Here is a 12,870-nt window from a genome sequence, read left to right on the forward strand (position 1 = left end):
GAGCGCCCCTCCCCCCAGCTCCCAGCGGGAGGAGAGGAGTCGGAGCGGGGAGGGAGAGGGAGCCCAAGACTGCTGAACACCCAGCCCCAGCCATCCGGACCAGAGTGCAGACACAGTGCGTGCATGGGGTCCTGGATACTAGGGAAACAGGGCGGCAAGACCGGTGAGTGGGTCCCTGAGGCCGGCGCCTGAGGACAAAGAAAAGTGAGCAGGTTTTTTTCTTAAAATTATTTATTTAATTTTGTTGTTGTTGTTTTGTTTTGGCGAGTGCTTTTTGGAAGTCTTAAAGAGACAGGGTGGGACACTTATCCAGAGGTAGGGAATCTGGGGATCTCTGGGCACTCTAACCCCCTGGGCAACAGGGAGCACGGAGGCCGCTCAAGGAGATACATAGCCTCCCGGCCGCTCCCCCTCCAACATGGCTCCACCATATCAAAATAGCAGCCCGAGCCAGGCCACGCCCACAGCAACAGCGGAGATAAACTCCATAGCAGCCAGGCAGGAAGCAGAAGCCATGTCTGCATTCAGCTGCCCAGCACAAGCCACTAGAGGTCACTGTTCTCCCAGGAGAGGAAGGCCACAGACCAATAAGAAGGGAAGTTCTTCCAGCCATCACTCGTTCCAGCTTTGCAAACTATTTCTATCACCATGAAAAGGCAAAATTCCAGGCAAACCAAGATCACAGAGACAACACCAGAGAAGGAGACAGACCTAACCAGTCTTCCTGAAAAAGAATTCAAAATAATAATCATAAACATGCTGACGGAGATGCAGAGAAATATGCAAGAGCAATGGGATGAAGTCCGGAGGGAGATCACAGATGCCAGGAAGGAGATTACAGAAGTGAAACAAACTCTGGAAGGATTTATAAGCAGAATGGATAAGATGCAAGAGGCCATTGATGGAATAGAAACCAGAGAACAGGAACGCATAGAAGCTGACATAGAGAGAGATAAAAGGATCTACAGGAATGAAACAATATTAAGAGAACTGTGTGACCAATCCAAAAGGAACAATATCCATGTTATAGGGGTACCAGAAGAAGAAGAGAGAGAAAAAGGGATAGAAAGTGTCTTTGAAGAAATAATTGCTGAAAACTTCCCCAAACTGGGGGAGGAAATAATCGAACAGACCACAGAAATACACAGAACTCCCAACAGAAAGGATCCAAGGAAGACAACACCAAGACACATAATAATTAAAATGTCAAAGACACGGACAAGGAAAGAGTTTTAAAGGCAGCTAGAGAGAAAAAGGTCACCTATAAAGGGAAACCCATCAGGCTATCATCAGACTTCTTGACAGAAACCTTACAGGCCAGAAGAGAATGGCATGATATATTTAATGCAACGAAACAGAAGGGCCTTGAACCAAGGATACTGTATCCAGCACGATTATCATTTAAATATGATGGAGAGATTAAACAATTCCCAGACAAGCAAAAGCTGAGGGAATTTGCCTCCCACAAACCACCTCTACAGGGCATCTTACAGGGACTGCTCTAGATGGGAACACTCCTAAAAAGAGCACAGAACAAAACACACAACATATGAAGAATGGAGGAGGAGGAATAAGAAGGGAGAGAAGAAAAGAATCTCCAGACAGTGTATATAACAGCTCAATAAGCGAGCTAAGTTAGGCAGTAAGATACTAAAGAGGCTAACCTTGAACCTTTGGTATCCACGAATTTAAAGCCTGCAATGGCAATAAGTACATATCTCTCAAAAGTCACCCTAAATGTAAATGGACTTAATGCACCAATCAAAAGACACAGAGTAGTAGAATGGATAAAAAAGCAAGACCCATCTATATGCTGCTTACAAGAAACTCACCTCAAACCCAAAGACATGCACAGACTAAAAGTCAAGGGATGGAAAAACATACTTCAGGCAAACAACAGCTAGAAGAAAGCAGGGGTTGCAGTACTAATATCAGACAAAATAGACTTCAAAACAAAGAAAGTAACAAGAGATAAAGAAGGACCCTATGTAATGATAAAGGGCTCAGTCCAACAAGAGGATATAACCATTCTAAATATATATGCATCCAACACAGGAGCACCAACATATGTGAAACAAATACTAACAGAACTAAAGGGGGAAATAGACTGCAATACATTCATTTTAAGAGACTTCAACACACCACTCACCCCAAAGGATAGATCCACCGGGCAGAAAATAAGTAAGGGCATGGAGGCACTGAAGAACACAGTAGAACAGATGGACCTAATAGACATCTATAGAACTCTACATCCAAAAGCAACAGGATATACATTCTTCTCAAGTGCACATAAAACATTCTCCAGAATTGACCACATACTAGCTCACAAAAAGAGCCTCAGAAAATTCCAAAATATTGAAATTCTACCAACCAATTTTTCAGACCACAAAGGTATAAAACTAGAAATAAATTCTACAAAGGAAACAAAAAGGCTCACAAAACACATGGAGGTTTAACAACATGCTCCTAAATAATCAATGGATCGACGAACAAATTAAAATAGAGATCAAGGAATATATGGAAAAAAATGACAACAACAACACAAAGCCCCAACTTCTGTGGGACGCAGCGAAAGCAGTCTTAAGAGGAAAGTATATAGCGATCCAGTCACACTTGAAGAAGCAAGAAAAATCCCAAATGAATAGTTTAACATCACAATTATCGAAACTGGAAAAAAAGAACAAATGAGGCCTAAAGTCAGCAGAAGGAGGGACATAATAAAGATCAGAGAAGAAATAAACAAAATTGAGAAGAATAAAACAATAGCAAAAATAAATGAAACCAAGAGCTGGTTCTTTGAGAAAATAAGCAAAATAGATGTCTATAGCCAAACTTATTAAGAGAAAAAGAGAATCAACACAAATCAACAGAATCAGAAATGAGAAGGGAAAAATCATGACAGACTTCACAGAAATACAAAGAATTATTAAAGACTACTATGAAAACCTATGACTACTAAAGACTTCTAAAAAACTAAAGACTACTATGCCAACAAGCTGGAAAACCTAGAAGAAATGGACAACTTCCTACAAAAATACAACCTTCCAAGACTGACCAAGGAAGAAACACAAAAGTTAAACAAAACAATTACAAGCAAAGAAATTGAAATGGTAATCAAAAACTACCCAAGAATAAAAACCCCGGCCAGACGGATTTACCTCGGAATTTTACCAGACACACAGAGAAGACATAATACCCATTCTCCTTAAAGTTTTCCAAAAAATAGAAGAGGAGGGAATACTCCCAAACTCATTCTATGAATCCAACATCACCCTAATACCAAAAACAGGCAAAGACCCCACCAAAAAAGAAAATTACAGACCAATATCCATGACGAATGTAGATGCAAAAATACTCAATAAAATATAAGAAACCGAATTCAAAAATATATCAAAAGAATCATACACCATGACCAAGTGGGATTCATCCCAGGGATGCAAGTATGGTACAACATTCAAAAATCTATCAACATCATCCACCACATCAACAAAAAGAAAGACAAAAACCACATGATCATCTCCATAGATGCTGAAAAAGCATTCAACAAAATTCAACATCCATTCATGATAAAAACTCTCAGCAAAATGGGTATAGAGGGCAAGTACCTCAACATAATAAAGGCCATATATGATAAACCCACAGCCAACATTATACTGAACAGCGAGAAGCTGAAAGCTTTTCCTCTGAGATCGGGAACAAGACAGGGATGCCCACTCTCCCCACTGTTATTTAACATAGTACTGGAGGTCCTAGCCACGGCAATCAGACAAGACAAAGAAATACAAGGAATCCAGATTGGTAAAGAAGAAGTTAAACTGTCACTATTTCCAGATGACATGATATTGTACATACAAAACCCCAAAGACTCCACTCCAAAACTACTAGAACTGATATCGGAATACAGCAAAGTTCCAAGATGAAAAATTAACACACAGAAATCTGTGGCTTTCCTATATACTAATAATGAACCAATAGAAAGAGAAACCAGGAAAACAATTCCATTCACAATTGCATCAAAAAGAATAAAATACCTGGGAATAAACCTAACCAAAGAAGTGAAAGACCTATACCCTGAAAACTACAAGTCACTCTTACGAGAAATTAAAGGGGACACTAACAAATGGAAACTCATCCCATGCTTGTGGCTAGGAAGAATTAATATCATCAAAATGGCCATCCGGCCCAAAGCAATATACAGATTTGATGCAATCCCTATCAAATTACCAGCAACATTCTTCAACGAACAGGAACAAATAATTCAAAAATTCATATGCAAACACCAAAGACCCCAAATAGCCAAAGCAATCCTGAGAAAGAAGAGTAAAGTAGGGGGGATCTCACTCCCCAACTTCAAGCTCTACTACAGAGCCATAGTAATCAAGACAATTTGGTACTGGCACAAGAACAGAGCCACAGACCAGTAGAACAGATTAGAGACTCCAGACATTAACCCAAACATATATGGTCAATTAATATTTGATAAAGGAGCCATGGACATACAATGGTGAAATGACAGTCTCTTCAACAGATGGTGCTGGCAAAACTGGACAGCTACCTGTAGGAGAATGAAACTGGACCATTGTCTAACCCCATACACAAAAGTAAATTCAAAATGGATCAGAGACCTGAATGTAAGCCATGAAACCATTAAACTCGTGGAAAAAAACATAGGCAAAAACCTCTTAGACATAAACATGAGTGACCTCTTCTTGAATATATCTCCCCGGGCAAGGAAAACAACAGCAAAAATGAACAAGTGGGACTATATTAAGCTGAAAAGCTTCTGTACAGCAAAAGACACCATCAATAGAACAAAAAGGTACCCTACAGTATGGGAGAATATATTTGTAAATGACAGATCCGATAAAGGCTTGACATCCAAAATATATAAAGAGCTCACACACCTCAACAAACAAAAAACAAATAATCCAATTAAAAAATGGGCAGAGGAACTGAACAGACAATTCTCCAAAAAAGAAATACAGATGGCCAACAGACATATGAAAAGATGCTCCACATTGCTAATTATCAGAGAAATGCAAATTAAAACCACAATGAGGTATCACCTCACACCAGTAAGGATGGCTGCCATCCAAAAGACAAACAACAACAAATGTTGGCGAGGTTGTGGAGAAAGGGGAACCCTCCTACACTGCTGGTGGGAATCTAAATTAGTTCAACCATTGTGGAAAGCAGTATGGAGGTTCCTCAAAATGCTCAAAATAGACTTACCATTTGACCCAGGAATTCCACTCCTAGGAATTTGCCCTAAGAACGCAGCACTCAAGTTTGAAAAAGACAGATGCACCCCTATGTTTATCGCAGCACTATTTACAATAACCAAGAATTGGAAGCAACCTAAGTGTCCATCAGTAGATGAATGGATAAAGAAGATGTGGTACATATACACAATGGAATATTTCTCAGCCATAAGAAGAAAACAAATACTACCATTTGCAACAACATGGATGGAGCTAGAGGGTATTATGCTCAGTGAAATAAGCCAAGCGGAGAAAGAGAAATACCAAATGATTTCACTCATCTGTGGAGTACAAGAACAAAGGAAAAACTGAAGGAACAAAACAGCAGCAGAATCACAGAACCCAAGAATGGACTAACAGGTACCAAAGGGAAAGGGACTGGGGAGGATGGGTGGGTAGGGAGGGATAAGGGGGGGGGAGAAGAAAGGGGTATTATGATTAGCATGCATAATGGCGGGGGGTGGGAGAAAGGGGAGGGCTGTATAACACAGAGAAGACAAGTAGTGATTCTACAACATTTTGCTATGCTGATGGACAGTGACTGTAAAGGGGTTTGTGGGGGGGACCTGGTATAGGGGAGAGCCTAGTAAACATAATATTCTTCATGTAATTGTAGATTAATGACAAAAAAAAAAAGGAAAGAAAAGGGGGATTACTCCCTGATAGGATAAAACTAACTGTAAATCAATGATTAAAGCATGCTTTAAATATCCTTAATTTTGATCATTTAAAGGGTGTCAGATGATCAGCTATGGAAGTACATTTTTCTGATAATATTCCTTTCTCTTAAAAAAAAAAAAAAAGCAGTTCCTGTGTGGTGATCTCCAGTAAGTTCTTCACAATGATATAAAGGGCATATCAAAGTGTGGGCAAAGGGTTTGCTTGTGTTTATACAGAGGATCAAAGCCTAATTTGGCTACCCGGAAAATGAACTAAGATACGATATGAAGAAGATATTCCAACATCAGCACTCTCTGGAAGAGTCATACCAGAAGATGATCATCAAAAAACCTCAACAAAGATCCAGGTGATCATGCAGTTGTAGCAGCATTCATCCCACTGGTTCATGGACTTGCCATTGGAATGAAGAAGGAGATATCTAAGCTGGCCTGTGCATACAGTAAAACAACAAATTTGACTGGATCTACACTGTTGGAACTCAACCAAGAATTAGGAGAAGTGCAAGTTGTAGTGCTCCAAAATCTTACAACTACAGACTATCTACTGTTAAAAGAACGTATGGAATGTGAACAGTTCCCAGGAATGGGCTGTTTTAATTTGTCTGATTTCTCTCAGACTGTTCAAGTACAGTTGGACAATATCCATCATATCATAGACAAATTTTCACAAATGCCTAGGGTGCCTAACTGGTTTTCTTGGCTTCACTGGAGATGGCTGGTAATTATAGGTCTGCTTTGGTTATGTAACTGTACTCCTATTATGTTAATGTGTGTGCGCAATTTAATTAGTAGTTTAAAACCTATACATGCTTAAGTTACTCTACAAGAAGATATGTCAAAGAAATAATCTTCCCATGTTTTCTTCCATCTGCTACCTGTATAGCTTTTCTTCTTCCTTTCTAATTACAACCCTTAAATAGAATTCGTGCCTCATATCGAATTTACCAAGTATCATAATTCCTCCAAGTGGTAAAGATACCTCAAGACAAGTGCTGGGCATAGAAGCCACAGGGCATAAATATGCAAAGAAGTAAAAAGCTAACCTTTTCAAACAATAAGGCTTCTCTCTCACTTACAACTTTACATTTCCCTGTATGGCCCCGGAAGATGACTGGTTAGCCAGAGACAGGTAAGATTCCTCAAGGGAGGAACAACCTAAGACAGGCACAGTCGCAGGGGGGCCATCAGGTGAGAAATTGGGGATCAACAGAGGTGAGGCTTAGAACCTCACCCCCTCTGTTTTGATGGAATCTTCTGCATCTGTGGATGTTTTATTGCCCTTGTCTACCTTGGATTAATACTTAGTCTATAGGCACACACCTGATCATCTACATTTGCCCTCTTACAGCACTAAACTATGTTTTCTACCTTTATCTTTCATCTACCTACCACTTCAGCATTTTATTAAAAATAATAATAATAACAATAATAATAAGGGAGAAATATGGGATCCACATATAAATCAAGTATAAAAATCAAACGAATATTCATATTTGACCTGATTGTCTATAGTTCATAATGCGTGATCAAAACCGAAAGTTTCTGTGATGACTGCCCTTGTACTGTTCACCATGTAAGAACTTATTCACTATGTAAGAATTTGTTCACCATGTAAGAACTTGTTCATTATGCTTCAGAAGATTGGAGACTGACGAGAATTAGGCTTGGGGTGGATTAATGATTGTACATTGAGCATTGACTCCTCTATACAGAATTCTGTTCTTGTTAACAACCATTTGATCAATAAATATGAGAGATGCCCTCTCAAAACAAAACAAAACAAAAAAAAAAAACTTCAACAAAGATCCTGGCACTGTTGCAGTTGTAGCTGCATTCATCCCACCAGTTCCTGGACTTGCCATTGGAATGAAGAAGGAGATACCTAAGCTGACCTGTGCATACAGTAAAACAACAAATTTGACTGGATCTGTACTGTTGGAACTCAACCAAGAATTAGGAGAAGTGCAAGTTGCAGCGCTCCAAAATCTTGCAACTACAGGCTATCTACTGTTAAAAGAACATATGGGATGTGAACAGTTCCCAGGAATGTGTTGTTTTAATTTGTCTGATTTTTCTCAAACTAATCAAATTCAGTTAGACAATATCCATCATGTCATTGATAAGTTTTCACAAATGCCTAGGATGCCTAACTGGTTTTCTTGGTTTCACTGGAGATGGCTGGTAATTGTAGGTCTGCTTTGGTTATGTAGCTGTATTCCTATTATGTTAATGTGTGTGCGCAATTTAATTAGTAGTTTAAAACCTATACATGCTTATGTTACTCTACAAGAAGATATGTCAAAGAAATAATCAATCTTCCCATGTTTTCTTCCATCTGCTACTTCTATAGCTTTTCTTCTTCCTTCCTAATTACAACCCTTAAGTAGAATTTATGCCTCATAACGAAATTACCGAGTATCGTAATTCTTCCAAGTGGTAAAGATACCTCAAGACAAGTGCTGGGCATAAAAGCCACAGGGCATAAATATGCAAAGAAGTAAAAAGCTAACCTTTTCAAACAATATGGCTTCTCTCTCACTTACCAACTTTACATTTCCCTGTATGGCCCCGGAAGATGACTGGTTAGCCAGAGACAGGTAAGATTCCTCAAGGGAGGAACAACCTAAGACAGGCACAGTCGCAGGGGGGCCATCAGGTGAGAAATTGGGGATCAACAGAGGTGAGGCTTAGAACCTCACCCCCCCTGTTTTGATGGAATCTTCTGCATCCGTGGATGTTTTATTGCCCTTGTCTAGCTTGGATTAATACTTAGTCTATAGGCACACACCTGATCATCTACATTTGCCCTCTTACAGCACTAAACTATGTTTTCTACCTTTATCTTTCATCTACCTACCACTTCAGCATTTTATTAAAAATAATAATAATAACAATAATAATAAGGGAGAAGTGTGGGATTCACATATAAATCAAGTATAAAAATCAAACGAATATTCATATTTGACCGGATTGTTTATAGTTCATAATGCGTGATCAAAACCGAAAGTTTCTGTGATATGACTGCCCTTGTACTGTTCACCATGTAAGAACTTATTCACTATGTAAGAATTTGTTCACCATGTAAGAACTTGTTCGTTATGCTTCAGAAGATTGGAGACTGTTGAGAACTAGGCTTGGGGTTGATTAATGATTGTGCATTGAGTACCGTATACAGAATTTTATTGTTGTTAACAACCATTTGATCAATAAATATGAGAGATGCCTTCTAAAAAAAAAAAAAAAGGATAAAATCTTGGAAGAAGAATCCCAAGAAGAAGAGAAACAAATTTAGTGTGATATTATAGAAATATGGGAAGAAAGAATGGGCAAGTAAGCTTTTAAAAAATTTATTATTGTCAAAAAATGTAAGGACAAAAAGAACAAAAGGGGATTTAAAAATAGAGAAAAACACAAAACAATCCAAACCTGAAATTGTAGATGATATGAATCAAAACATTTCAGGGAGGAACTGAAAAGAGATGAACACTAAATTATTTTATTGTTTGAGGGACGATACAGGGATTGATAAACTTGGGAAATAGAAAAATAAAAAATGTAACAATAAGACTTAAGAAGCTTGGGATAAATCATTAGAAGAATAAAATTAAAATATAAATCTCAAACCAGAAGAAGAAATATTTATGTATTTGGGAAAGGAAAGAATAGGAAAAAAAAGAAGCAGCATAGTAAAGGGAAATATGAAATGCAGAAATAAATCCTGATATAATAGTAATTACTGTAAATGTAAATGGTACTCATACTGGATTACAAAAGAAAATAATGTAAAAATAAGAGACATTTAAAGCAAAATGACACAGAAAGGTGAAAATTAAAAGCTTTGAAAAAAATATACTAAGGACATACAAACTACAGTAGAAAGGGTGAGAGTACCAGTCTTAATATCCATTTATTTCTCTTTTAAGAGAAACTAGGGCAAAATATTATAAAAGACCAAGAGCAACATTATATATGGATATCGTAACAAGTCAGGAAGAAAACATCAGGAAATTCAGCAAAGATGCTGGGTACAAGATCAGTTTTTTAGAATCAATAACATTTGTCTGTACCAGCAATGACCATCTAAAAAACACAGTAGAAATAGGCCACTTGTATGAGCAGTAGAACTATGAAGTGCTTAGTAACAAACTTTTTAAATAATATGCAAGCTCTATGGAGAAAGTTGTAAAATCCAATTATATCGAATTAAAGGTCTAAATAAATGGAGAAATGACTTATCCTCACGAATAAGATAATTTAACTTTCTAAAATACATTGAACATAGATAATAGTAAGGAAAAAAAAGAGGGCACCCTGATAGGAAAAGAATGATTTTTAGTGTAGTATACAACATTGTATATGAAAATGTTTGGATGACTTAAAAGAAAGCAAAGAGCTTGAATATGAACGGCATGATTCAATTGGTAAATGTGTGGTACACATTCTACTGAGAAATCATAAAACAGGAAAGAGGTCTCAGTGGCACTTATATTTTATGAAATCAGAAAGATTACTGGATAAGGTCAAGTCTTACATACATGCAACTGTAAAAAAGCCAACATTAGTGGCTGTAATGCAGATCAAAAGCTTAAGATCAGTCTAAGGGACTCAACTTACAGCTCACAAGAAATACACAGGAAAGATGAACAACTTAAATAACATTATGAAGAAATAGATTTGGAATGTAAACAAAACAACTAACCTTGACATTGTGAAAGTTCAATGCAGAAGAAAAGAAAATGTGTGTGTGCTGAGGGGTGGAAACTGCTGGGAAAAACATTTTTAATTTTAAAGAGACGCCAAAACCCCAGCCATACAATATGTTATATAAAATATATTTGGGGAACAAATGAAACAAATTATATTTTGTCTGAGTATTAGATAATACAGAGTTCTGCATGGTTGATATTCTTGGGTGTGTTAATGATGTGATGATATAGCAGAATGCCCTGTTTTTAGGAGATGCACTGAAATATTTAAGAAGGGCATCAAAGTCTGCAACTTACTTTGAAACGGATTCAGCAAACGTACATGCACACACACATCCTCACTAGCCTATATGGCACGATATTAACAATTATTGAATCTAGATGGTAGATATATGAGTGATATGAGTGTTGTGTCTTTCTTCCAAATTTTCTATATGTTTGAAAATGTTCATAATAAATAGTTAGAAAAAGCAAAACTTATTTATTTAAGCATCTATAATAGAAGACAGGTCCTTTTAGCATTTTTCTTTAAAGGATTTAAAGGAATTCTCTATTAAAGATTCAGAGCTAAGCTCAAGAATGAACCAGAACTCTTTACAAAGAATACCATTAGTCTATTACTAAATAAAATGCCAAGAAAATGATGGTAGTCATCCTTAAGACATATGCAGTTGGCCTTACAATACCATTTATCTGTGTTTCTAACTATTACGTGTGCTCTCAGGATAAATAAGGATGCTAATTGCTTAGCACACTACACAACTTTAAGCTCATAACTTTAAGCTCATAGAGGTCAGCACATTTTTAATTTTCTCGTTATCCAAGACATCCAACCTCCAAATACATTTCAGAGTCACCTGAAATTCTTAGTATAAAATTGAACAATCTTTGTAAGCAGAATGAGGAAAAATTTCACTGTTCAGCTAACATAGTATGTGAATTCATTAATTAGATTTACCTGAGTAAGTATGGCTCTCAGTGAGAGTATGTCTCGGCATCTCTGTCGTTAGTGCATAAGCGCCAAGTGTTTGCCAGAGGATGCCGCTGTCTTCACAGCCCAGGATGGAGGAACAAACTTAGAGCAGCCTGCCGGTTAAACAGAAAAGGGCCACGTTGAGTTGAAGCACTGCCTGTCAGTGTTGTGCAATGGGCACAAAAATTGCTCCCTTAGTATCTGGCATTGACATTTATTGCTACAATAGTAAGCAATGTGATCAGGAGTTAAGTTACTTATTCAGGGGCTTTTGACAAAATGTAATGATGATTATATAATTTAAAATAAGGTTTATGCATCGACTTTGTCATATGCCGTGACCTAAATTAGCATGAAAGACTTAAAATGAAATAATTGATGTTAAATAATTTTAATCATCCTTACTAGTCACTCTACGATTAATACTCCATTACTCTTTTAAAAAAATTTATCACGCTTTTATTCAACCACCTGGTTTATCTTTCTTCCCTTTGTTTTTTCCTTCACTTTAAATATGTGTTCTGAATATCTGTCATGATATCCTGTGGTTTCTAAGAAACCCTGGTAACATTGACAAGTCCTGCGTCTCTCCATCATATTCTCAAACCCAGCTCATCACTGTGGCTTCGTGATCCAGGTCTGCTTCAAACGGGGTTCTTCAGGACAGCTAGGAAGAGAGGACCTGGATCTTACCACAAACCTGATATTAAATATTAGCTTTCTAGTTACCATAAACTGAATGTTGATTTCACCTTGCATGCAGATCTCCGCCCTTCAATCAGCTGCTTCCAGAGGTCTTAGGCTGAGGACAACCTTTCAGGAGGAATGCTTTTATTTCCCGAAAATCTTAAACACAAAAGAAAGGTAAAGAACTTTTCTTGAGTGCCAAGAAAAAAACGCTGAAAAAATCCATGCATTGACAAAAAGTCACTGTCTTCTGCTGCTGTGAGAGGTGGACCTCGGCAGCATTAAGCACTTTGTGTTACTATAACACATTCATCTCTTGAAAAGAAAGTTTCCCATTATAGAATTAGTTACTGTTAAAATTAAGGTAAAGGCCCACTGAAGGGAAAATTCTGCCCAGCAACTCATTTATTCTACTGGGAGATGCCTAAAGTAGAAGCAGGCTAGTCAGAGTGAGATTGTTTATTGCCAGAGAGCATGTGGACTGAGTCATAAAAGGAACATCTCAAATGGACTTGTGAGAAGTTGAACAGTTTGCTTCTCTTGATCAGTAGTGCAGGGAGGGC

At 37.6% G+C, this 12,870-nt stretch overlaps 1 protein-coding gene across 1 annotated transcript in view; it reads right to left on the reverse strand.

Annotated features, from left to right (window-relative positions):
* ERCC6L2 (ERCC excision repair 6 like 2) overlaps positions 1-11,675 on the reverse strand; it is a 210,056-nt gene extending 198,381 nt beyond the window's left edge. Inside the window, exon 1 of the mRNA XM_036904380.2 lies at positions 11,606-11,675. Coding sequence (XP_036760275.2) covers positions 11,606-11,645 — 40 coding nt within the window. The 5' untranslated portion in view covers positions 11,646-11,675. The remainder of the gene's footprint in view (positions 1-11,605) is intronic.
* Between the last annotated feature and the right edge of the window lie 1,195 nt (positions 11,676-12,870).

The sequence above is a fragment of the Manis pentadactyla genome, chromosome 3 (assembly GCF_030020395.1).
Source record: "Manis pentadactyla isolate mManPen7 chromosome 3, mManPen7.hap1, whole genome shotgun sequence".
Taxonomy (NCBI): domain Eukaryota; kingdom Metazoa; phylum Chordata; class Mammalia; order Pholidota; family Manidae; genus Manis; species Manis pentadactyla.